This window comes from Wolffia australiana, chromosome 2, assembly GCF_029677425.1.
Source record: "Wolffia australiana isolate 7733 chromosome 2, ASM2967742v1".
NCBI classification, from domain to species: domain Eukaryota; kingdom Viridiplantae; phylum Streptophyta; class Magnoliopsida; order Alismatales; family Araceae; genus Wolffia; species Wolffia australiana.
This window is the reverse complement of record NC_135836.1, coordinates 10,858,263-10,883,641: the sequence shown is the minus strand read 5'-3', so window position 1 is coordinate 10,883,641 and position 25,379 is coordinate 10,858,263. Positions and strand designations below refer to the sequence as shown.

At 43.0% G+C, this 25,379-nt stretch overlaps 2 protein-coding genes and 1 pseudogene across 4 annotated transcripts; 2 read left to right on the top strand and 1 right to left on the bottom strand.

Annotated features, from left to right (window-relative positions):
* Positions 1-11,148: 11,148 nt before the first annotated feature.
* Positions 11,149-14,415, bottom strand: LOC144716816 (uncharacterized). Its single transcript, XM_078592069.1, has 3 exons — positions 13,556-14,415; positions 13,285-13,470; positions 11,149-11,607 (listed from the first exon to the last, which is right to left on the bottom strand). The coding sequence occupies exons 1-3, from the start codon at positions 13,994-13,996 to the stop codon at positions 11,317-11,319; spliced, it is 918 nt and encodes a 305-aa protein (XP_078448195.1). The 5' UTR covers positions 13,997-14,415; the 3' UTR covers positions 11,149-11,316.
* A 539-nt stretch (positions 14,416-14,954) lies between these two features.
* LOC144716814 (Ubiquitin-like superfamily protein) lies at positions 14,955-24,507 on the top strand. 3 transcript variants are annotated; one of them, XM_078592068.1, is made up of 17 exons: positions 14,955-15,115; positions 15,452-15,581; positions 15,659-15,776; positions 16,317-16,424; positions 16,516-16,637; positions 16,718-16,918; positions 16,988-17,057; positions 17,149-17,300; positions 22,293-22,457; positions 22,521-22,592; positions 22,673-22,769; positions 22,853-23,020; positions 23,308-23,375; positions 23,447-23,494; positions 23,596-23,853; positions 23,960-24,121; positions 24,207-24,507. In XM_078592068.1, the coding sequence occupies exons 2-17, from the start codon at positions 15,453-15,455 to the stop codon at positions 24,267-24,269; spliced, it is 2,001 nt and encodes a 666-aa protein (XP_078448194.1). In that variant the 5' UTR covers positions 14,955-15,115; position 15,452; the 3' UTR covers positions 24,270-24,507. The 3 variants fall into 3 exon arrangements, with proteins under 3 accessions (XP_078448194.1, XP_078448193.1, XP_078448192.1); XM_078592067.1 differs by having other exon boundaries at positions 23,435-23,494; XM_078592066.1 differs by having other exon boundaries at positions 23,308-23,378; positions 23,435-23,494.
* Positions 16,112-16,234, top strand: LOC144700356 (5S ribosomal RNA; annotated as a pseudogene).
* Positions 24,508-25,379: the final 872 nt, after the last annotated feature.

Below are 25,379 nucleotides of genomic sequence, written 5' to 3'. Positions count from 1 at the left end.
TGTGGAACTACAAAATATTCATCAGTAATAAAACTGCTTGACTTCAAAGAATTCAAGGACGTGAGTTAAAAATAACCATAACATGCAGAAATTGGAACTGTATTCAATTAATTCAAATAATAACATGATAAATTCCAAATTAATAATACCAAAACCATCTAAAATGTATGGAAATAACCATGTATTTATCATGTCATCACTCTACCTTGCCCAATTTATATTGCCCTCATCTATGTTTCTCTCTCTCTCTCTCTCTCTCTCTCTCTCTCTCTCTCTCTCTCTCTCTCTCTCTCTCTCTCTCTCTCTCTCTCTCTCTCTCTCTCTCTCTCTCTCTCTCTCTCTCTCTCTCTCTCTCTTACTCTCTCCCCCTCTCTCTTACTCTCTCCCTCTCTCTCTCATTTGGATGTGGCGCACTCACTCTTGGAGGACAGAAGACAGATTTTCACCTTTTTCCCCAATACTTCATTCATCAAACCAATGGACAGATGAATTTATGAAGTCATTTCCATCCTAAGCCCTCAACCATTATTGGAGTTAAGTTCCTGCAACCATTATAAATTAGATAGAATAGTAAAATATTATGAATAGAGACTGAGAGGTTATTTATTTAATTAATTAGTAATGAGCTATATGAGAATAGAAAGTGAACATAAGGATAAAGATATTAAGACCTTAGTTAGATGGGGAATAAGGAGTTATATTAATGCGATGTTAGTATTCAATGAATAAGAATAGTTATTGTAATATAATGTGAGAGGAAAAATGAAGAATATGAGTATGATTTTGATAGATGGGAGAGAGAGTATCTAATTAGGTGTAGATAAGTGAGCTAGAGAAGTATTTGTATATGCTAAGAATTTAAGATTAAGTTTAAGAGAGAAGGGAAGAGAAGAAGGAATTATCTAATTTATAATGTAAGAAAGTAGCTAGATAGTGATGGAGCGCGCCCAAACAACATCGACAAAACGTCATTGGAGCCATCCTCATTGTCTTCAGCATCAGTGCCAGTCCGTGTCCAGCCTGACCGGCACGCCAAAGCGTCTCTAAAGATGCTCAGGTTTAAATATCTCGGATAATGCACGTCCACACAGGTGCTCGAGTTTTAATTCTCCATTTTCATTCATCCAATTTCATGTTTTGTGTTCTTCACGACAAGTTCACCGTACTCGTCGTGTTTTATTTGTCATTGTATTCCAAAATCGTTTAAAATTTCCTTCTTTTGTTTTTACTTTAAGTGTTGTGAGAGGGGTTCCTTGTTGGGCCCCTTTAATGACTGTTGTAATGGGCCCATCATGGCCGTATATAAGGCCATGATGGCACATCTTTCTTTCAGATCTGGAAGTTTGTATTTGGAAGTTACTGTTCATTGTCCAGTTCTCATTGTGAGAAGAGAGGAGAAGAGGAAGAAGAAAGGAGGAGGAAGAATTGAGAAGAAGGTGCAAGGAGGAGGAAAGTACCGCTGGTTCAACCTATCGCACTATAAGCAACTCCGCCTTTCATCACTATTTCCCGCATGTCTCACCGTCCAGATCACCGTTGGATGCCATTGGCTGATCAATCACACTACCTACGGATACTTTGAGGAAGGGGGAAGAATCGTGCAAGCGTCGTGAAGTTGATTCACAAGTTCATCATATCGCCTATGTGATGCACCGTTGCATGCTTGAATCAAGGTCACATCTGATTCGGTGTGTCTGTCGATCCGCGTTTGAGACCTTGTATGTGGATTCCTTACACAGCGCCCTATCAGCAATCCCTGGCTTTTCTTCAAGAATCCTGTTCGTCCAGCACTGCAATGAGTCTCTCTTCCACGTGGACTGCCACGCCCGCGTTGCCTGGTGTTGCACCACGCCATTCACGTTTACAGTATGCGAGGTCACTGCAATTCTCAGAGAATCGCGCTTGGTCTTCTATTGCCCGCGCTATGTCACCCAGAAGGCTGCATTTTGTAGACCCGCCCAGTTGCCTGTACGTTACAGTACCGCGTTGTTGGCGATCAGCTATTTCGCCATTGCATAACGACGCAACTATGGGAGAGTGTTCCACACTGCATTAGTTGACTTTCACTGTGTGTCGACTTCAAAGCCACTGAGGCGCACATCGTACCGGCGAGGCCCATCTGCCGCTGCTATTGCTTAAAGCCTCTCTCGCCATCTTTCAAGCTCGTCACCACGCCATGACAGCCACAGTTCGGTTTGCCCTGGCCACTGATCCGTCGAGCTTGGACCGTTCGCTCGTAGAGTCTTGTCACTACTCCCTTCTTCCCTGTCTCTGCTCAGACTACCACTCCGGCGTCGTGACATCACCGCCAGTCAAGCCCGCCGTGCGACGTCAACGATGTGACTACGCCTTCCTGCCCACTCCAGCCCCTACACCAACGAAGATTTCTATGATGAGCAATGCCACCTACGAGGTACGTCGTCCCCTTGCTTGCCAATTATATTACATCTTCCAGTATATTTTTGACTGCACTCCACCGCACTCGGGTTAGTTTAAGTGAGAGAAAAAAACTTATCGAGAAAAACTACAAATTGAGTGTTTCCCTAGGCACGGGCCGAGCCCGTCTGCTACGTGCAAGCCCCTACTGAATCATTTTGTTCGGCATCGTAGTCACCGTCGTTGCTCCGATGAGGGTCAGAAGGTTGACGTCATTGTCATCGGTCCCCGGCCCCGGATCTCGGAATTCGGCAAATTCCCACAAGTCGAGCCTGCACATACACTCCACCTAGGTCATTTTCACTCACATAGTTACAGTCTCCTAGGGAATTACCCGTCGAACGACGACACCATCAACGTCCGGCATCATCTTGGTATCAGAGAATAGTCTCAATACTCGTCCGGAGGATGATACCATCGACGTCCGACATCAGATAGGAAGAGAGAGATTAAGAGCGAATAAAGAGACTAAGAAGAGTAATAAGAATGACAATATATGATTAATAATGCGATTAAACTATTAGGCTACGATATACATAGATATTTTAGTTACTATATAGTCATATATTTGTGTATTTTTTATTTATTTTATAGATATTTTTATATATTTGTATATAGCAAAGAATCGGAAGTTAGGGGGTAGTTCGTCAAACACCTTGGATCTGTTTGACAGAATGCTCCAAAGAGACCAAAATACTGGATGATTTACTTTTTTTATATATTTTTTGATATATATGTTTGTATAAGGATAAATCAGAATGAACTTAGGTATATCAAGTAATATTTTCGAATGCACAGTAGATGCTCAATCAAATGCTTGAACGAAATCGCGCTACTGACTTTTGATCGAACCAAAATAGTTTTGTGATTAAAGAACTTTAATCAAATATATGTTGTTTTTCTACTCAATTGCAACAAGAATGATCTTAAGAATTACCATATCCGCCCTGAATCAAGGAACGGGGATGGGGACGCCAATCGACATCCCCTAACTTTGGTGTGCTTCTCCCTCCTTTTCTCTCTTCTTTGCTGGTCTAGAGTCCTTACTCCCTTGCTCTTCCTTGAAGCCTTCCCAAGTTCCTGGTGCCAAGATGAAGGTGTCACGACTCCGCCGAGCTCTCTGATCTCTGAAAGGAACCTCCACCATCCGCTTTCTTCCTCTGACAAGAGATACTCATTAAGCATAGAAAAAGCATCTTTATATGGTCGAAAGATCTTCTCTCTTGACCCTTAATTCATTCTCCCTTGATCCAATGGCTTTTTTGAGCCGTTGGATTGCCTAATTGTCCCCCTCATTTCCGGCCACCGTTGGCTGGCCGGCGAGGATGACCACCTTACTTTCCCCTCACCGTTCGATCTCCATATTGATGGGTTGATGGCTGTGATTAAATCACTGCCGTGGACCCATCTTGAATGGTGTTCCCTACTTTGCCTCATTAGCATGCCCGTCAGCATGCGTCGTGATAACACCTTAAATTTGGTCTTTATTTCATGCTATTAGCACAATTTTATGCATTTAAAGAGGCTCAAAATGGGGGTCGTTATCATGTATTTGCATAAAAATACTGTTTTCAAGTGATTTCTGATTTTCCCCTAATTTTCTGTTATTTCTATGAATTTTAAGGGATTTATTTGAGCTTGAAATAATTATTTTTGAATGAAAATGACAAGTTTAATATTTAATTTCGAGATTTATTAGTACGGGGATGAATCAGTGAATTTTCTAGAATTTTCTAGAATTTTCTAGAATTTTTTAGGATGTTATTGGAATTTTCTGAGATTTATTTGAGGAAGAAATACATTTTTATTAAGAAAAAAGATATATTTATAAGGAAAAAAATGGGTATTAAGATTATATTCAAACTTTGAAGGGCTTTTCGTAAATTTTTGTTGCAATCATGCCCTCAAAAAAGCTCTCAGTCGTGGTTGCAAGCGTAAAGATATCATTTAAATTTTTGTAGGGTTCGACTGCAAATGATTTAATATTTTTTTTAATGTTTTTTAGGAAAAACCAGAGGAGAGAGAATGCGCAAGGGGTATATACACAATTATTTTTGGGCGGCGTTCGGGGGAAATTTGATCTTTTAAAAAGGATTTATGTGTAAAACGACAAGCGACCCTCAACTGCGATGACGTGGCCTCATCATAGCTGTCGGATGAGAATCCGACGGTGGATAGTGCTAGCGCCCAGTGGGCGGTAAGTTTACGGCCCGTGCAGCGCATACAAAGCGCACTCACGGGTGGTGACGTGGCGAGTTCCGAATGGTAAGAACGAAGATAAAACGCACATTTACATGCGTATCAAAAAGTATTCAAATTGCGAACTTATGAGTTTTTCTTTGTTTTTATTTTCGCCAGGGGGGTACGTGGCGCAACGAAAAATGAACCCGCCGGTAGAAGTTGAAAAGTCGCCGTCCAGTCAGAGGATGACATCTCAGCGCGCGCTTTAAAAGAAAAATTATAAATAAATGGATTTAAATCCAATGGCTAATATTGGTTTAAATTCATTAATTCATAACTTTTGATCCAGAAGTCTGATTGAGATGAATTTTTTATGGATTTGCTCTTCTTGATCCCCTTTTTCTATCTATATGGTTGGATCATTGAGATCAAGCCTACATTGATAGATAAAAATTAATTACTAATTAGGGGTAAAATGGTAATTTTTACCATTTAACCTAAGTATAAAAGCCGAATTTCGAGAGGAGGGGGTCATTCTTGATGGTTCTCTATCACAGCTGCAAGACAGAGAGGAGCCCCATCTTGGATCAACCGATTTGGTACCTTTCCCTTCATTGTATTTGAATTTTGGTGCATTTTGGATGAAGTTAGTTTAATTTCTTGATTGTTCTTCTTAATTCTGGTCTGAACCTCTAAATCGCTTGGCTCGAGTGGCATGTAAAAACCCTGATTAGGATTGAGAGGAGTAATTGAGAGATTTAACTGGGTATTCAGGTGCATTTCAAAAGAAAACTATAAAATTTACCCCTATTTTTGGCTTATCACCCCATCATTGTTGGCCATCATGATTCGTGTGTTTGGTGATCCCATCCTCATCATTTGTGATAGCCAATCAGAAGGACTGATAAAGAAATAAGAAATAATTAGATATTTCCAACAGATCTATCTGTTCGGTCTTACTTTATAAAATCAAACGGTTGAGATAATGTCCTTCCACTTAGAAACGACCCAAAATTACAGGGGCTTTGTGTTAGGTCGGCTTGAAGCTTGATTAGAATTTCTCATTTCATTTCTTAAGATCACAGTCCGTTGGACCGTGATCATTTTTATTATTTCTGGGCTTGTCCCAACCGGGATCTGAAAACTACAAACCATCCATTATCCCATATCGAAGAAATCAAAAATGCCACATACTATATAAATCCCATTTTCCTCTTACTTCTGAAATCACTTAACTCCTCTCGCGTGCATGCGCGGAGTCCTCCATGGGCCTCTGTGGGCCTCCTGTTAGGCCTAAATGGGGTCTCTATGTGTGCTTAGTGGGCCAGAAGTTGGGCTCCTTCTGTGGTGGTGTCGCCGCCTATTGGGCAACTTGAACGATGTGCGCTTGCTGGCTGGCAGCTGGCTGGCAGCTGGCTTGAGTGTCGCCGGCTCGTCCTTACCTGGCCATTCAAAACATTTTTATTTTTAGTTTTATTCTTTTCTATATTGAATCTACCTAAATTTTAAGGTCATGGTAATTTCAAAATATCTTCTAAATGGGATCAAATAATGGCTTTCGAGTTCTAGATAGGTTTTTAGAAAAATGGCCCTATTGAAGATTTTCAAGAAATAATGCATGGAGAGAAATATTATATTAAAATAAAGACACAATTAACAAAATGATGCATATAATAATTCTAAAATGTGTATATTTTTACTACTAAAAACCCCTTTATCACCTGTATACTATTACACCCAACCGGAGTTGCTCTATCGCAGCACGACCACATTAGGATTTGAACATGTGACCTGGGCTCTTTGGTATGCAGGGAGTAACTCCCACACAGACACATGAAGAGCCAGGTTATGGTCGACATTATTAAGAAGACAACGGTCCACCTCGTCTAAAAGAGGAAATGAAGATCCATCGCTATAATTGAAGGACAACGGTCAGTATTGAAATTATCTCATTTTGAAATGGGAGTGTAAATATAAGTTGTTATAACTGAAGGCAATGGTTGGGAGTCAAATGGACTCACTTAGAGGCTATAATAACATATTAATGGACTTAGTTCCGTGAGGTTTATCTTAGAAAATTGTGTCTTCGATAGCAGCAGCTCTGCCCATTGCCCTGTCCAAACTCTAATTTTAGCTTTCTCTCTTTTACTATTTCAGTTTGAATGGCTTTATAAGTTAGGATCATGAGATGTACCCTACATCTTCTTCTCTAATTCCCTCTTCATGAATACTTCTTGGCATCTGACATTTCTTAGCAATTACACCTAGTCAACTAAGGCACAAATATGGAGATATGGCAGAGGAGGAGGAGAAACAGATCACATAAATCCAACCTGCATAAATTTTTCATGGGAAATACACTTTCATTGGGGATTTGGGGCTTGGAAATTCACAATTGTCTTCTTAAAGGTAGGCGCAACCAACTGTGTAATGTTATTTATGTAAAATTTCTAAAAACATTGCCTCCATTGCTCCTGTTTCTGCTGATTTCTCAAGATTATTTACCGAGAATCATTCATCCAAGTTCATGGAAATAACATATGGAAAATAATGGACGAACAATTAAGAGGGTGTTTTAGTCCATTTCCTCAGGCCCATTTCCTAAGGCTCGTTAGCAGCTAGTGGCCTAAGAAGCAGATCCTTCTAGAATCTGCCAGGATCAGAAGAAAGTATTGAGAGACCCAATAGACCCTTGAACAGATTTTTATCTAATAGATTCTTCTTTGATAAAATCCTCTGACAGATTCTTCATATGCCACAATTTGTAGAATATCTCTATTACAACTTGTTAGATGTGCATATCTTATGCATTGTCTTATCACAATCTTCTTGAGCCACACAATATCTTTTGACAGATTTTATATGCCCCAAAAATCTGGAGAATACCTCTGCATAGGCCTATCGTCATAGTTGTCTTTCTCGATGTTTTGAGTTGTCTTTCCATGGGTACTTTCATTATGGAAGACTGTGCACCTGTTGTGGCCTATAAAAGGCCTATGTGTACCCTTGAAGGATCATTAATGATGCCCATTATTTTGTTGAAACTCTTGTTTCTCCCCTTTGAGTGTTATCTTTGCTAGAGAGTGCTTCAGTGCTTATGGACTCAAGGGTTGGAGAAGCTAGTTCTATGGTTTCAGGATTTTGGTGCTTCAAGTAGAGCAAGGCTTGTGGATTTAAGTCATGTTCCTACATTGTTTGTGTACCAAGGTTATGTATTGGAAGATGGAGGGAGTAGGGATAGGAAAAAATGTTCCGTTCATTCGTGAAAATGTGAACAAACATGAACGAACATGATTACAAATAGACGAACCGTTTGCAAAAAGATGGCATTCCCGAGGTAATGTTGTTTGCAATATAAATTATTATTTTTCTCTATGAGAGAGAGAGAGGGAGGGAGGGAGAATGGAAATCTCTCTCTCCCCAAACCCTCCTCTCCCGCCTCCTGTGCCCCCCCTCCCCTCTCCCCTCCCTCCCTTCCTCCTCTCTCTCACTCACTCTCCCCGCTCTTCTCTCCCTGAACCCTTTTCTTTCTCCCGTGCCCTCCCCACCCCCCCTCTACCTTGTGGCAGTGCCCCCCTCTCTCTCTCTCTGCCCCTCTCTCTCACTCATTCACTCTCTCACTCTATCTCACTCTCTCTCTCTCTCTCTCTCTCTCTCTCTCTCTCTCTCTCTCTCTCTCTCTCACTCTCTCTCACTCATTCACACTCTCTCTCTCACTCATTTACTCTCTCTCTCCCTCTCTCTCTCTCTCTCTCTCTCTCTCTCTCTCTCTCTCTCTCTCTCTCTCTCTCTTTCTCCCCTCTCCCCTGCCCCCGGTCTCTCTCTCTTCCCATTCCCTCTCCTGTGCCCCCTCCCCCTTGCTCCCTCTCTAGTTTCTCTCTCTCTCCAACCCCTCCCCTCGCTCCATCTCCTCTCTCTCTCTCTCTCTCTCTCTCCCTCTCTCTCTCTCTCTCTCTCTCTCTCTCTCTTGCTTCCCCCCTCTCGTGCTCCCCTCCCCCTTGCTCCCCTCTTATTTCTCTCTCTATCTCTCTGATCATACATTTTTACCGTTTTTAAAAAGCGTAGCGTTCGTGTTCAGTCGAGAACGAACCTCAACAAACTGAACACAAACACGAACACAAATGTTTCCCTGTTCATTCATCGATGAACAGCATTCCTTAGACGCCGAACAGGGAATTTCCCATCCCTAAGAGGGAGGGAGAATGAAAGAGAGAATGAGAGGGAATTTCCCATCCCTAAGAGGTAGGGAGAATGAAAGAGAGAATGAGAGGGAAAGAGATCTAAGTGGCTGGAGAGTGTGTGTGTGAGATAGAGAGAGAGAGAGCGAGAGAGAGAGAGAGAGAGAGAATGATCAAGAGGATGATGGTTATCATTAGATTTAAGAGATGGGGAGAGAGTGAGAGGGAGGGAATAGAGATATATATACAGTGAGAGAAAGAGAGAGAGAGAGAGAGAGAGAAAAAAAAATAATTTGGAGTGATTTAGAGGGAAAACAAGTGATCGGGTGGATACCTAAGGTGGCGGCGGCATGTGGGCATGTCAACAGCACCAACTTCCAATGGGTGCGTATGTAGAGGGAGGGAATTAAAGTGAGAGATTTTGAGTGGGAGAGAGAGAGGGAATCATTTCTGTCATCAGACTTGTTCTTCATCACGGAGGAATGACTGATGGGGATTGATGACAAAATGTCAACGTATGAATACATTGAAAAAATGTCAACGTATGATGATCAAATCAATAATTAATGCTTTAAATATATGATTGAAACTGACATCCCTTCATTGATGTCCTATGTAATGCATCCCCCATTCCTAATGGACAGAAAAAAAGTAGGGTTATTGGACAGATACCAGAGTTGGCCTAATGAAACAGGACTGGACAACCGTCCATTCAGTCATCGGTTGTCTTCACAGTTGTCCTAATGGACTTAGAAAACTAGATTTTATCTTGACCGTCATCCGTCCAAGTTTTTCATCATTACCATTCAGTCATCAGTCATGTTCTGTCATTCATCCATGACAAAGAACAGAACGGATAACAGAGTATGGATGAAAAAACAAATGAAATAGAGGGAGGGAGAAAGTGAGATAGAGATAGAGCAAGAGAGAGAGAGAGAGAGAGAGAGAGAGGGAAGAAGCAGATTTTGAATGGTCTGAGAAGGCCAATAAACTCCTTTTAGGATATCCTTCCTCTCTATAGCTCCACAGCCATGTTTTTGGACTAATGGGGACATAACTGAACAGTCACTTTGACACGAAATCAGCATGTACATTGACATGCATCATTGCTGCATGGACATCGACATTAACAATTGCCGACATCGTAGTCATTGTAGATGATGTCGATAGTGATTTCCATGTCAATAACAGTTGTTCTCCCATTGATGATGACAATCATCATTATCATCAACGATAGTCAACATCCTCGTCAACAACATTTGTCTCTCTAGTGAATATCGACATTCGTCGTCCTCATCGAATTTGTTGATGTTGACATTGTCTATTGTCATTGTAAGAATAGTTGACGTTGTCGTTAGCAACAAAAATCATCTTTAACTACAGTTTTTCATCCTTGTCAATGACAATCACAGCCCTCTTTTATGACAGTCATCATCGTTATCATTGATATATATTCATGGCCGGCAATAGTTGTCTTAGTAAATGAAAGTTGTCTCCTTCTTCGATGACTGCCATCATCCATCTGGATGACACTTCCATCAATCTCATCAACATGTTGACTTTTTTCATCATCATCGTCGAAAACAATTTTATCCTCCACATTAACTCACTGTCCACATTACCTTTCATCCCTGTCCTCGACAAATGTTGGTGACACCAGTCATTGTGCCTCTATATTAACAGTCCTCATTATCGTCAAGGATGGTAAAGTTATATTCATAGCCATCGTAAACAACACTCATCATCCTTGTCAATGATTTCAGTCGTCAACAACGCTCCCAAATATGTATGTTGTCGTCTCAGTGGCAGTCACGGTGTTGTAAGACATTGCATAATGGAGGAGATAAGTTTTATAGAATACAAATGATAGGACATAACTAATCCAACTTCTTTCTCCCACTCTTCAGAACTTCCAGGGTCATCCATCATCTGTCCAGTCTTCGGACAGATGACGATTGTCTCTGTCCGAAAAACCCTAAAGAAAACTTGGCTCTGATGTATAGTGCAGGGACGCGGAGGTGATGGTTCTCTTCCCAGGAGAAAAAAATCATCCCCTCCGTGAGATTGGATGAAAACCGGGATGGAAGTTTGTCTCGGGACAAACAAACAAAACGGTTTTCCTATCGCTGGACGAAAAAACTGTGCCATCCGGAGGTCTCGGACAGTGGACTGTAACGGATGTACAAACAAGATAGAGATAAGATAGAGATAGCCATATAAGATAATTGTACATATGTCCCTCTGCTTTCTCTTTCCTCCATATTTCCGTAAAAAACTTAGAAAAGTATATCAAAATTTTAAAAACCGTCCCGTCCCTGCACATGGGGACGATCTTAGATCCGTACCATTAGTCTGCTGTGTAAATCCATCCTTTCCCAGCGAACCAGGTCAACCTCGGTTCTTCCACACGTAACCCCAAATAAATAAACGCGCAAGGCTGACATGTCAGGGCAGCCAAGGCCATGGCAGCAGACAGATCGTCTCTTCTCAACAATTACAACAGTTCACGGGCAACACTCCGCTAACTGCGATAAAGGCAGGCCCGGGAGAGATCCAACGGCCGACGGAGGCGCATCTCCCGGAAGTGCAGGAGGCAGCGGATCCGACGGTAGAACTTGGACTTGACGAGCTTCCCCAGAACCCGCGCCCGGCTCCGGACGACGAACGTCAGGTTGAGCGGGACGTTGGCGGCGGCGCCGCCGTCCCGAACGCTCGTGAACGCCACTCCGCCGCCGTAGAGCGGTATCTGCTTCGCCGCCACCTTCACCGTCACCACTCTCTTGCTCTTCCTCCGCTGGTAGAACTCCTTCATCTGCAATAACGTCCACGTTATCGCAGAAAACGAATGAGAAGATAGAGATAGAGATAGATACAAATTCAGATTCAGACATAGATCACGAGAGACAGAGATGGAGATATAGACATAGATGGGTAGAAATAGAGATAGGTCGAGATTATGATAGAGAAGTGGAGAGCGAGAGATAGGGGAGATAAAGATGGATATAGATCGACATAGAGGTAGATATAGATCGTGATAGAGATAGAGATAGCGATAGAGAAAGAGATAGCGAGAGAACTTGGCAGCGATATATAGAGAAAGATAGATCAAGATAGAGATAGAGGTAGAGGTAGAGATAGAGATAGATAAAGACAGATATAGACCCAGAGAGAGATAGAGATAGAGTCAGAGATAGATATAGATATAGATATAGATATAGATATAGATATAGATATAGATATAGATATAGATATAGATATAGATATAGATATAGATATAGTTCGAGATAGAGATAGAGATAGACAACGTCAACGTTATAGCAGAAAACGAATGAGAAGATAGAGATGGAAATAGATTTAGCGATAGATATTAATATAGACTTAGAGATAGATCACGAGAAAGAGACAGAGATGGAGATATAGACATAGCTAGGTAGAAATAGAGATAGGTCGAGATAAGATAGAGATAGAGATAGCGATAGGGAATTAGAGAGCGAGAGATAGAGGTAGATAAAGATGGATACAGATCGACATAGAGGTAGATATAGATAACGATAGATATAGATCGAGATAGAGGTAGAGATAGATATAGATAACGATAGATATAGATAGAGGTAGAGATAGATATAGATAACGATACATATAGATCGAGATGGAGATAGATATAGAGAGAGATAGAGATACAGATACAGATAGATAGAGATATAGAGGGAGGTAGAGAAACAGACAGAGATAGGTCGAAATAGAGATAGAGATATCGACAGAGATAGAGCGAGAGATAGAGGTACATAGATATAGAGAGAGATAAAGACAGGTAGAGATAGAAATAGAAATACAGATAGAGACAGACAGAGATAGAAATAGAGGTAGAGATAGAGACACAGATAGCGATAACCGTAGAGAAAATGATATAGACAGAGGGAGAGATAGAGATAGAAATACAGATAGAGAGAGGCACACACAGATAGAGATAGAGACATAGACAGAGTAGAGATGGAGATAGAAATACAGATAGAGAGAGAGACACACACAGATAGAGGTAGAGATATAGACAGAGGAAGAGATAGAGATAGAAATATAGATATATCTATGTATAGAGAGAGAGAGAGAGTCACAGATAGCGATAGAGATATAGACAGAGCTAGAGGTAGAGGTAGAGATATAGTTAGAAATATGGATAAGAGAGAGAGGGACAGATAGAGATAGAGAAAGAGATATAGGCAGAGGTAGAGAAAGTGATAGAAATATAGATAGGGAAATAGACAGAGGTAGAGATAGAGATAGAGATATAGCCAGAGGAAGAGATAGAGATAGAAATATAGATATAGAGAGAGACAGATAGAGATAGATCTAGACAGAGGTAGAAGAAGAGATAGAGATAGACATATGAATAGAGAGAGCCACAGATAGAGATAGAGATAGAGACAGAGGTAGAGATAGAGATAGAAATACAGAAGGAGAAAGAGAAAGAAATAGAGATAGAGATGGTTACATGGCCGGTGGCGACGGGCAGGTCGGAGAAGAAGAGCTCTAATGGCGTCGAAGAGACGCGCACGCCGAAGAAGGTGGCCGGGTTTTCAAAAGAGATCTTCACCGTAGAGTTGAGCGTCAGCATCTTCGTCGGCACGCCGGACCAGTCCAGCCCGGGATGAATATTATAGCTCTCAAAAACTATACTCTGAAGAGAAAAAACCTTCGTTTAATTTCCCAGAATAATCATCAAAGATAGAAAGAAAGAAAGAAAGATAAAGAGAGAAAGAGACCTGAACGGAGATCTTCGGCGGGTAAGCCCGGCTGGCGCCCCAAAGAACGAGAGAGAAGAAGGAGAAGATGATGAAGAAGGCGAGGAAGAAGAGAAAGGCGTAGCAACGAGTGCCGAGGCGTCTCTCTTCTTCTTCTTGGTCGTCGTCTTCGTCTTGGTCTTCGCCATGGACGGAGCTTCGGCGGGGGGAAGAGAGCTTCTTCCAGGGGCCGTTCCAGAGAGAGGAGGAGAAGTGGGCTGACGTGGACTCACGGGAGTGGTGGATCGAGGAGCTGACGTGGCAATGGTGGTGGAAGGGAGAGGACGGCGGGGAAGACGTGATGGACAGCTTCTCTTGGTCGTGCTGGGACGGGCTCATCACGTAGTAGAACGGACGACGCGGCGATCTTGGCGGCGATGACGCCGCCAAGCTCGTCACCTCCGAGTCTGTCTTCGCGTGCATCGTTCGATCTCTTCTTCTTCTTCTTTTTCTTCTAGATTCTTGTTCTTGTTCTTCTTCTTCTTCTTCTAGACTCTTGTTCTTCTTCTTCCAGATTCTTGTTCTTCTTTTTCTAGATTCTTCTTCTTCTTCTAGATTCTTGTTCTTCTTCCTCTTCTTCTTCCAGATTCTTGTTCTCTTCTTCCTCTTCTTCTTCTAGATTCTTGTTCTTCTTCCTTTTCTTCTTCTTCTTCTAGATTCTTCGTCGTCGTCGTCGCTCTGAAATGGATTTGGGTTGAGGACGGAAGAGAGAGGAAAGGACGGGACTCTGCTGGCTTCTTCTTTTCTCTGAAATGGGATTTGGATTGAATAGGCCGGAAGAGAGGGGAAAGAAAGGAACTTAGCTGGCTTCTCCTACTTTCGTCTGAAATGGGATTCGAAATCGAAGACGGCGGAAGAGAGAGGAAAGAAGGAAACGTTGCTGGTTTCGAGAGGACGACGATGTCTGATACATTTCTGGACGTGACCCGGCGGCCCATATTTTTCGGCGGGCGCGCTAAAGATTTGATTTTTTTTCTTTCCCTCAATTGTTTTGTTGATTGTCAGAAATGGGTCGATTTTTTTTTCCGGAAATTCTTCGAAAATTTTTGTTTGAGATTATTCGCCGTTCGATTAGGATCGCACGGCTCATACGTTTCCTTCTACGATGGTCAAAATTCTTCGTGACTCGAGAGTAGATGGTTTTACGGTTTTACGTTTCTGAGATTTTGGGCTGTTAGATTAAGATCGGACGGTTCTGAACTGAAGTGGGATTGCTGCGAGGCATAAAAGTTTGAATTTTTTTGCTCCGGTAGATTTTCTGCTCCTCGGAAAAAGGGTCGTTTATTTCTTGTGGAAATGCTTAGAAATTTCTCGGTTTGAGATTTGGGCCGTTCGATTGGGATCGGACGGTTGTCTGGTGCCCTTTGAGAGAGGTCGGTTGGAATTTTCTGGAAACCGTAGGAAGAAGAGGTTTGGTACGGAGAGAGGCGAGTTAACAAAGTCTAATCTAGAGGGCCACGGATCTTGAATTCTGCAGCTGTTTTCGGTGTCGGATCTTCACGTTTGAGAAATTTGTTAGGCGGTGTTCTCCTCCCGGACTGTGTAAGATTTCTTCCGTTGAATTGTTTAAATCATTATTGCTGCGTTCGGCGCCCAATGTCTTGGTTTCTTGGCACGATCTTGAGATTTTCCAATAATTATTGGGCCGGGAACAATGTTTTTAATTTTCTTGGCGATTGATGTGAGTGCAAGGGCAAGTCTTGAGCCGTTTAGCAACGGTTTGCGTGTTCGTCTCCTATGATTTTGCCTCTGCTATCGAACAAAAGATTACCTTTGAGTTTCAATTTTCTTTTGGTATTAAACGAAACTTCAATCTCGACCCTTGTCTACATGAACATAATTCTTGATTCGTAACTCTTACGCGATCGCCTGTGACAGAATGGCGGACAAAAGCGATGCGGAGGCTACCAATTCGAGCAGAGTTGGTGAGGAAGATTTAGATGCCACCGTCGAGATAAACGTCAAGACCTTGGATTCTCGAGTTTTCCCTTTCCGAGTGAAAAAGAATGTAATATTTTTCAACTTAAGGCCTCAAATCATTTGTTTGTCTTCGTCTTACGTCTTAGATCTTGAATGTTTCTACAGATTACAGTTCTGATACTGAAAGAGAAAATTGCGAATGTAATTGGCACTCCGGTGGAGCAGCAACGGCTTATTTTCAGGGGGAAAGTTCTTAAAGATGATCATCTTCTGTCTGCTTATCGTATCCTTTTTTTTCTTTCTTCTTCTATTTTTCCCCTTCGGAGTGCATCTTTATTCTTCCTTTTTAATCGCTGCTTTTCCCCATGTCTTGGTGGAAAATCGTGATAAACAGTTTTTCCTGGTTTTGAGTTGTGACTGAGTCTTGTTGTGTACAAACTACTTAACTTTTAGTTATGTTTCCCATTGTTTACGTTGGAAGTTGGGTCTCTCTCTTTTTCTCTCTCACACCTTCTCACTCCAATTTCCTCAATCCCACTGTCTCTCTCGCACTATCACTTACACAAACTCTTACTCCTACCCGAGGAAGTTTTCAACAGTTTGGTGCCAACAGACGTTTTCTACACTAGTATCTGCACACTAGTATACCGGATCCCATTAGAACTCCGAAGTTAAAGAGTGCTTGAGCGAGTGCAGTACCAGGATGGGTGACCGCCTGGGAAGTCCTCGTTGGTGACCACAGCATGGGCAATCACCGTTTAAAATTTTTTTAAAAAAAACCGATGTTTTCTCCCCTTGATTTTGGTGCCTTAACTTAATTCAGACGCTGACAATGGGGATACAATTCACCTGGTCTCAAGACAGCCTGTTCAAGGTGAAACCCCATTGTTAACCAGCTCGGCAGGTGCAACTGGAAATGCAGAAGCCCAAGGTTTTATAGGATATTCAATTTTTTTCCCAGATAAAAGGCAATAATAATAAAAGATAAAATTTTCATTATCTACTTTATATCTGCTCTTCAGGGAATAATCCTGCTGCCAGCAATCCTTGGAGCGGGGTCGTCGCGGCAGTAGGGCAAAATGTTGTTATTCGACCCATCAATTTTGGTCAAGAAACTGCAAATATTGGCCCAGAAGTCACTCGGGTACCTGCCTATTACAAACCGTGATCTACCTCTTTAATTGAGCACTTATGAGAAACTGCATGTTTTGTTATTGCTCCCAGATAATTGGGTCTGTTCTCAGCTCTCTGGGACTAGGAACTCAAACACCAAGTGCGGCAGGTATGGGGAACTCAACATCTTCTCAGGCTAATTCATCTAGCCAATCCACACAAATGGGTGCTTCAAATGCTACTTCCTTGGAGAATCTTTTGTACAATTCCGGAAATGTTTTTCCAATAGCCGTCCATGACCAGAATCCAGTGGTAAATGTTTTTACTTATTCAAGTTTTTCTTCTAGTTTGATGATGGTGTGGCCTTTGGCTTCCATGCAGACAACTCCTGATTCTTTGGCTACACTATTATCTTACATGAGTCGAATGGAGTCCATGTTTGCATCGCTTGGTTGTGTTATCCAAACATCCTTCAAAATTTGGAAAAAGTGTTTTGTTTTCTGTTGAAGGTTTGCTTGAACAAGTTTTTTTTTGCCTTGCAGGTTATGAGTCTGTTGCTCCTGGTAATGAGGGATCCTCCAGATTGAATGATATCCCAATGTCTACTGCCGGTTTGCAGACCCCGGAAAGATTAGGTGATGTCATGATGCAAGCATTTTACATGCTCATTGGGCAAGGAGCTGTATCACTTTTTGTAAGCTATATTCGTTGTTGTTTATGCATTTTGTGCCATTAGATTCTTAATGTTGGTCGTTTTTTACGTACATTGACCGCTTCACATGACTGTAATCCTTTGGTGATGCCCTTAATCAAAAGCTATTATAAATATCTTAAACTGAATGCTGGGGATGATTTGGGGCGAAAAATGATAAGGAGCTTTAATTTAGCTGTTTGGTCTATATGAAGTATAAGGATAAAGAGGGAGACTGAGGCATGACCCTCTCCTGGAAATATAATTAGAAGATGGGCGAGGGATACCAGCGGAATGAACATCATAAGGATACAAGAACCAAAAAAATTTTGATTTACTTCTTCTTTGCCCTCGTAAAGGGAGGGGTGCCTTATGTTAAGGGAAATGCAAATAAATGGAACTGATCAAAATGACCCTAGCACAGCTATACAGTCAAGAACCAAAATGATTTTGCCTTTCAGCCCCCTCCAACCCACAAGGACACTAGCGCCTGAATGTCATGGATGACATTCTCCACCAAAGTCATCCTTCCCTTAAACACCACCTCGTTCTGGTGGAGCTATAACGCCCATAATACCCTGCTCTTGGGTCTCCTAACCGTCACTGCGACCCAAAATGCCTCGTTGAGGAGATAACCAACCCTGAGACCTGCTGTGATGCACATACCCTGAGCAAACTGGCACGTGAAAAACAAGTGGGAGCAGTCTTCATCACCGTCGCTTGCACACATAGGACATTCGATGGAGTCTGTTGGGGCCCACTACCTACAAAAAACCCGTGTGACTAACCTTCTTCGCCTCAACATCCTGTTGAAGATCCACACTTTGAGGGGAACTTTTTGCTTCATCAGCGGGTGGCATGTCTTGTTGATTGTCGAGTCGCCCCCCACTTCGCCTCGAATCTTCAAATATGCATCTTTCACCGAGAACGGCTGCCCTGGCCACACCCAACCATCTCGAGAATGAGCCAACTGGGGGAGGGGAAGAAGGATCTCTTGCATCCCCAATAGCTCCTCGAACCGTAGATCTGATAATGCCCCTGTCAGGTTAGGGACCCAAACCCTATCCCAACAGTCATCAACCATGGGATTTGGATTTATTGCTAGGGAAAAGATTTTTGGAAATTTCAGCTTCATGGTCCCTTGATTGGACCAGTTATCGGCCCCGTCCCCCAGTCTGTGGACAAAAAACTTGCAGATGTGGGGTATAGCTTGATGTAGGCCACTCCAGAAGGGGGACTCCCCCCTCACTCTAGCCCAGTGCCTCTCCCAATCTGTCGTGTAGCCATAACTACCCCTCAGGACCTTGAAGACTAGTCCCGCTGCTGATGACACAATCCTTTCCATCCATTTGGTCAATAAGGCCAAGTTCATGGATTCCAAATGAAGAATCCCCAGTCCTCCTTGCTTCACAGGTCTACATATTACTTCCCACGCTACTAGGGGCACCTCCCTATGCTCCTCCTCGCTATTGCCTCCCCAGAAGAACCTTCTCATCAATCCTCCAGCCGATATACCACGACTGCAGGAATTTTGAATACCAATAAGTAGAATATGGGAATTGTTGAATGCACTGATCGCAAGAGTACTAGATAGCCCCCTTTTGATAGAATTTTTGTTCTTGCATCCCTTCCGGCCTCTTCTCCACCTTCTCGATCACTGTTTGCCATTCTGCAGCTAAAATATGCATCCCTGTTAGTGGAAGACCCAAGTAGTTCATCGGGATCGAGCCATGTGGTGTGCCTAGAGCATTGGCACACTACTCCTCCGACGAAAGCCCAAAACCCACAAAAGCAGATTTGGATCGATTGAGTTGCAACCCCGAGAAGTCGCCAAATAAGTCTAATAGGGCCAACAGGATACGTGCTTCTTTCACCGAGGCTTCCATGAAAAATGTTGTGTCATCCGCATATTGTAGTAATGGGATACTCTCGGGGTAGCTTGCCGTTTGAAAGTCCCTCAATAGGCCTTGCTCACAAGCTTTAGTGGTGCACATGGCCAAAGTGTCAACAGCAAGGTCAAATAGCAGTGGTTCTAGCGAAGTCCCATTTGTGGGTGGATCCATCCTCCTTCGGCTTGGCCGTTGAGCAGGACCGAGCATGAATGGGACGCAACACACTGCCTCACCCAAGCCACCCACTCTTCGAGGAACCCACACTTTCGCATTACAGACCAATCGAGCGAGTCATATGCTTTTATGTAGTCGACCTTGCAAATGAAGCCTTTTCTCTTGTTTATCTTCCATGCCGTTACAATTTCTCCTGCACCATCGCACTGTCCACCAACTGCTGACCTGGAATGAATGCCGATTGAAAAGGGCCGATTAGGTCCCCAATTACCGCCCTTAACCGGTTCGCCAGTACTTTGGCAATGACAAGGTATATAGAGTTCGACAGTGCAATGGGCCTAAAGTCCCCCACGTTGATGGCACCGGGGTGCTTTGGCAGAAGAAATAAATGTGATTGGTTAAGTCATTTCAAGCCAAAGTTATCCTGTCGGAACTCGTCGCATGTGCTCATCACCTCAGACGAATTCGTTAAATAAGACTGGAAAACCATCTAAACCTGGTGCTCCTTAACCATTTAATCCTTGGATGGCCTCCTGAACTTCTTTCACGTGGATTGATTTTACCAGCTCGGCTTGTTGTTCTTGCGTCACTTTGGAAGTGCTCCTTCCACCCTATCTCCACTGGTTCTAAGCCCCTTTTTAGTTACCGATCTGAAGTGATCAGCCAGTGCTCCTCCGACAGCTTGTGACCCGACGAATTCTCGATTCCCCACATGCACACGAAGTATTTGGTTCGAGCACTGCCTTTCATTCGCTACCAAGTGAAATAACCGAGTATTGGCATCCCCCTCTTTCAGCCAAAACTGTCAAGAGCATTGCCTCCGGTCTAACTCTAGCTTCCTGTCTTCCTCTTCCACTACCTTTCTGCAGTTTTTTCTCTCGTTGCGTTTGGCGTTTGTAAAACTCTGAGTATCTTCTGTGGCATCCAGCTGCTGGACTCTTGACAGGGCTTCATCTCCTCGACGGTGTCTTCCTTCTCGGATCTTTTTCTTAAGCTTTATTAGGTGAAGGCGTAGCCCTGCCAATTTGTTGGCTAGTGGCATCGTGGTGGTGCCCTGGATGGGTTAAGACGTCCACCATGATTTCACTTCTTCTTTGAATCCTTTTTCTTTTAACCATGACTTATCCAACTTGAAATACGTGGGTCTATTGTGGCCGTCGTTACCCTGCCAGATAATTGGGACATGGTCCGATAGCCGTCTAGGAAGTGTGCGCACATCGGCCAATGGATATTCCTCGAGGAGTTCCACCAAACAGAGAAATCTCTCTGGACAGGAGAAAGTAGTAGGACCAAAACTCCACCGAACCTGGGTAGGTACAGTTTGTCAGTCCCATTTCATGCATACTGGCGCTTGAGATAAGGGACCAAAACTCCACCGAACCTTGGGCTTGGCCTCCAGTCCCATTTGGCCTATCCCCCGACTCAAGTGTCACATTGAAATCTCCTCCATCCAGCATTGGTTCCCTTGGAAAAGCGAGACCACACCTTCCAGCACCTCCCATAGCCTGTGTTGACGGGTTGCAATAACTGGACCATAAACTGAGGCCACCACACATAGAAAATTGTCGCTTCTTCTCCTCAATTTTAATTCCGCCACATATTGACCCTTCCAAGAACCCTCCAGGGCAAAAGTCGATGTATGCCAAGCCACCAGTAATCCCCCGGATATACCAACTGAATTGACTGCCACATATCCCTTTAGGAAACCTCGTCCCACCAAGTTCCATGTCTTAGCATTGCATCTCTCCAACATCATCTCTTGCAAGCAGACTATGTTGGCCCCCCATTGCCGCAAATACTCTCCCACCACACCACGTCTCGGTAGTACGGATAAGGATAGAATCTCTACAATGTAGCTTTCCTATCACGTTGGAGGAGAGTGAATCAATAATCTTGAGACAGGAGAAGAGAATATGGAATTGCAAGGATAAGGATGAACAAAATGCTTCATGGTCGTGGCTTCCCTGTGGATCAGAGGATCTTCCACACTCCAGCCAATCACCCAGTTATGAATTCAGTAATTCAAATCTTGATCTTGTGTTGTACTGGACATTCTCATTTATAGAATCACTTGTCTCCTAGTCATGTGTGCCCTGAGTGGCATATCTGTTCGCGCCATGGGAGGACTGTAGCTCGCATGTGATATAGTCAAGCGTTGATTTTGTCGACATCATTGTTTCTTGCCTAATTGAGGTTCCAAAGTTTTTCAGTTTCAATGGGTTCTGACTTAGATATTTCTCAAGCATACTGTTGTAGTTACCAAATCATTAATGACCATAGAAGTTGAAAGTTCCAGAGTAATTTGCCATGCATAAAAATGTTGGCATAGCGTCAGATTAAGGGTGAGGAAAAGTCATTACTGTTTTGGATCTAGAAGGGTTTAAATAGTTAACATAATGAGATACCCATCGCAAAAGCATTGGGTGAAGGTTTTCCTTAACTGGCGCATATGATTTTTTATCATCTCTTGCTCTCCTGCTTCCTTCTACCCTTATTCTCCTTGAACCCTCTGAGACTCAGATGGATATCCTTCAGGGATCTAATCAATGACAAGCATGACACAGAAAGAACTGGAATTGAGAGTGGACTCAGTGGATGCTTATTTTATGTAGAAATAAGTGGGGTGAAGTGGAGGGAGCATTTATTATATGTTATGCGAATAGACTTGATTCAAATTCAGGAGGATGCTGAAGAGCATGTCCAACTCTGGAGAGATGACAGGGAAATCCAAGCTGTGGTTCAACCTGTTGTTTAAGGTTCAACCCTGGGTTCATCCTTGGGGTTACCGTGTCCTGCCCTTTGATGCTTAGGATATTGTTAACTGAGGTTGAGATAACTAGAAAATGCACTCTAAGTTGAAGTCATGTGGATTTATTTGATGTCCTGGCCATTATTTCCCACTACTGAGAAAGAATCTATATCTATGTAGGATGTTGCAAAAAAGCTACGAAGGCAACAATTTGCTACTGATCCGACCTTACGGGCTGGGATTCAGTTGCGGGCATCACACGTGGGAGCTGCCATGCAGCACTTGGGAGCTATGCTGTTGGAACTGAGTCGTGATATTCTGACTCTTCAAATGGGCGTATCACCTGTAAGTTGACCTATCTCCATTCTGTTTGTACTTGTACTTGTCGTCAATGTGTATTACGTTCAGGCTTCAGCGACCATCAACACAGGACCAGCACTCTATATTTCAGAAAGGGGTCCAAACCCAATCATGGTCCAGGTCCAAACCCGGTTCTCTCTTCTTCTGTTCCTTATAATTCCCGGCGCTTTCTCTCTCTAACTTTGTTCTTCCCAGCGCAGCCTCCAATGTATGGGATACCATTCGGAATCGGTGGTTATCCTGGGCAGGTGAGGACGGGAGAGATTATCCATGATCTGAACATTCGCGTACATTCTGGTAAGGACTCCCCAGTTCTGTTTGGACACAGCTCTCACCGTTCATTTCATTATGGGAAACTAATATAGTCGTTTGATCATCAGGAACCCCTGTGCGGCCAACTGGGGACTCGATGTCAGGCCAAGGACATCCAGCTCCTCCGGCTCAAGGGCCCGAGCAGACAGAAGAACCAGAGGCGAGAACCCGATCTGCAGAAATTCCCTCTGCCCCAGCCAAGCACAAGGCCAGTTCTTCTGCTCAATTGCCCACTGGTGGGTACTCTTTCTATCTTGGGATCTCTAATCTGAGCATTTCCGGGGGTCATATTTACGAAATTTTGATCAATTGGAGGATCAGGTTTTAATCTGACGTCCTTTTCGTTTAAAAAAAATGTCTGGTTCATGATCGATCAAAGTTTTCAACAGATCTTGCTACTGTAATTTGATGTCTACCAATCTGATCGGTCAGATCTAGATTTTAGATCAATTACCGACCACTCCTCGTTTGTGATTTTCCTGAGTTGGGACGCTTGGTTGATCAATGTGTGATTGTATGATAGCTTCCTCATCTGCACCGGAGGGACCGGCAACGGGCAGTGGCAGCAGCACTGCAGTTGAAGGCACCAAGGTAGTGAAAAGTGCTTATTCTAGTCTTTTTAAAGTCTGATAATTTTTTGACCCACCCAGGTTGCTGAGAAGAAAGCTGTTCCTCGGGGTCTGGGTCTGGGAGGTTTGCAGCAGCCCAAGGTACTATTTATTTAATTCTTTCAAAAAAGGTGAAAAGCTGCGGCGGAAGAAGGAGAATACTTTTTGAGCTGTTCTAACTCATTTTCGTCTTTCTTGTTCAGGGTAGAGGGAAGCGGACGGCGCCGCAGTCGGAGACGATGGCAATAGGCCAACAAGTGTTACAGACACTGGCGTCGCAGGCGGAGGCCGGGAACGGGAGCAGCAGACCGAAGAACGAACAGTCTAGAGAAGGGGGAGGTTTCGACTTCTCCAGGCTCTTCAGTCAGATGATACCTGTCGTCTCCCAGGCTCTGGGGGCCGCCGGGTCAGCGGACGGCGATGCTCCCCGTCTGTCTCCGCCAGAAGACCAGATCTCCCAGGTTATATAGTCTTTACCTTCATACATTTATTTGTACATATATATATGGGGGTCAGCCTCAATTGACCATTTTGCCCCTCTCTTGGTTACTGTTTGCATGCATGCAGGCCGACATCAAGGCGGTACTGGAGCGGCTCGTAAACGGAGACTCGAGAGGCAGTGTGTTCCAAGCCATGGTGGAGAGCGCGGTTAGACTGATGAGTGAGGACGGTAACCAGCGCTCGCAGGACCTGGCAGAGGCGCTCGGCGAAGATGATGAGATCCTGGACGTAAAAACCACAGCCCGTTGACGTTCGCTTGAGATTCTTCCTTGTTAGTTGCATCTGATCCAAGAGAATCTCTCTGTGTTTTCAGGGATTCTTCGATATGATGAAGAAAGTGCGCCGTGAGAAGGATGGTTCTGGCAGCTCCGGGTAGTCGATGGATGGTGATGGTTGTTCTTTCTTAGTGCCATTGCCATTGTGGCATGCCATGATCATCTCTGATCCATTACCTTCTCTGTTGATGATTGCTTTTAGGGACAGATCTCTAGAGAGGGTGAGATGCAAGAAAGGTCTTGGATATGCCAAGTTGATTTTTTAAAATCAGTATTAGGAAAATATTTTGGAGCCCGAGTTACTCGGGATTCATCTATTTCATTGCCTTCTTTCTCTTTTATGGTTATTGCTATGTCATTACTTATGATTTTTTGGTTTTTCTGGTAAAAGTTTGGCAGAGAACCAGCCAATGAAGATTTACTATCCCTATGATGGCATTTGACAGAATGAACCAATGGAGTTCAATGAGCTCATATGGTTTGATATTCAAATGATGAACAATTATTGATGTTAATAACATAGAATATACAGATACCTAAGAGTAGTTTTGATCATAAAACAGGGGTTTGTGAAGGATCCGAAGCAAAACCAGTTAAAATCTATAAAAGAGCTTACCAGAGTCTAATTACTCTATTAAGAAAAGGATCATATTTGATAACTTAGGGGATTCTTTCCTCTAAAACCCAGTAAATAATGGATATCACTTTATTAGAGGTCAATGAAGTCAGGGGCCTGATTAATATTCTAGTCCCTGATAAAAAATAATGTATTTATCATATCCCAGTAATTCCATACTGTTTGCTAATATCATATTATTAGCTTTGTATACAGTACAAGTACCATATTTGGTAGCAGAAAAAAAGAGTAATAGGAGGAAATAGTTGAAGGTGATTAGCATGAGGATCTAAATATTCTACCAAATCCTAGTGTTGTATTTTTATTTGAACATTTACCAAAGAGATGGTTCATATATTTGGGGGATGGTTGTGTTGATATTATAACAGTTACCGAAGACATAGGTCACATATTTGGGTGATGGTTGTGTTGATATTATAACATTTACCGAAGACATAGATCACATATTTGGGGGATTTTTGTGTTAATTTTATAACAGTTACCAAAGACATAGGTCAAACATATATTTTGGGGGATTTTTATGTTAATATTATAACACTTGACAAATGTTAGATCTGTAGGAGGCTTGTGCCGA

Coding starts and splice junctions, on each gene's coding strand:
- LOC144716816 (XM_078592069.1), bottom strand. CDS start 13,996: ATGCACGCGAAGACAGACTCGGAGGTGACGAGCTTGGCGGCGTCATCG. Junction 13,471..13,555: donor CGCCGAAGATCTCCGTTCAG/GTCTCTTTCTCT, acceptor TTTTCTCTTCAG/AGTATAGTTTTTGAGAGCTA. Junction 11,608..13,284: donor TGCCCGTCGCCACCGGCCAT/GTAACCATCTCT, acceptor ACGTTATTGCAG/ATGAAGGAGTTCTACCAGCG.
- LOC144716814 (XM_078592066.1), top strand. CDS start 15,453: ATGGCGGACAAAAGCGATGCGGAGGCTACCAATTCGAGCAGAGTTGGT. Junction 16,638..16,717: donor TTGGCCCAGAAGTCACTCGG/GTACCTGCCTAT, acceptor TATTGCTCCCAG/ATAATTGGGTCTGTTCTCAG. Junction 22,770..22,852: donor GAACATTCGCGTACATTCTG/GTAAGGACTCCC, acceptor TTTGATCATCAG/GAACCCCTGTGCGGCCAACT.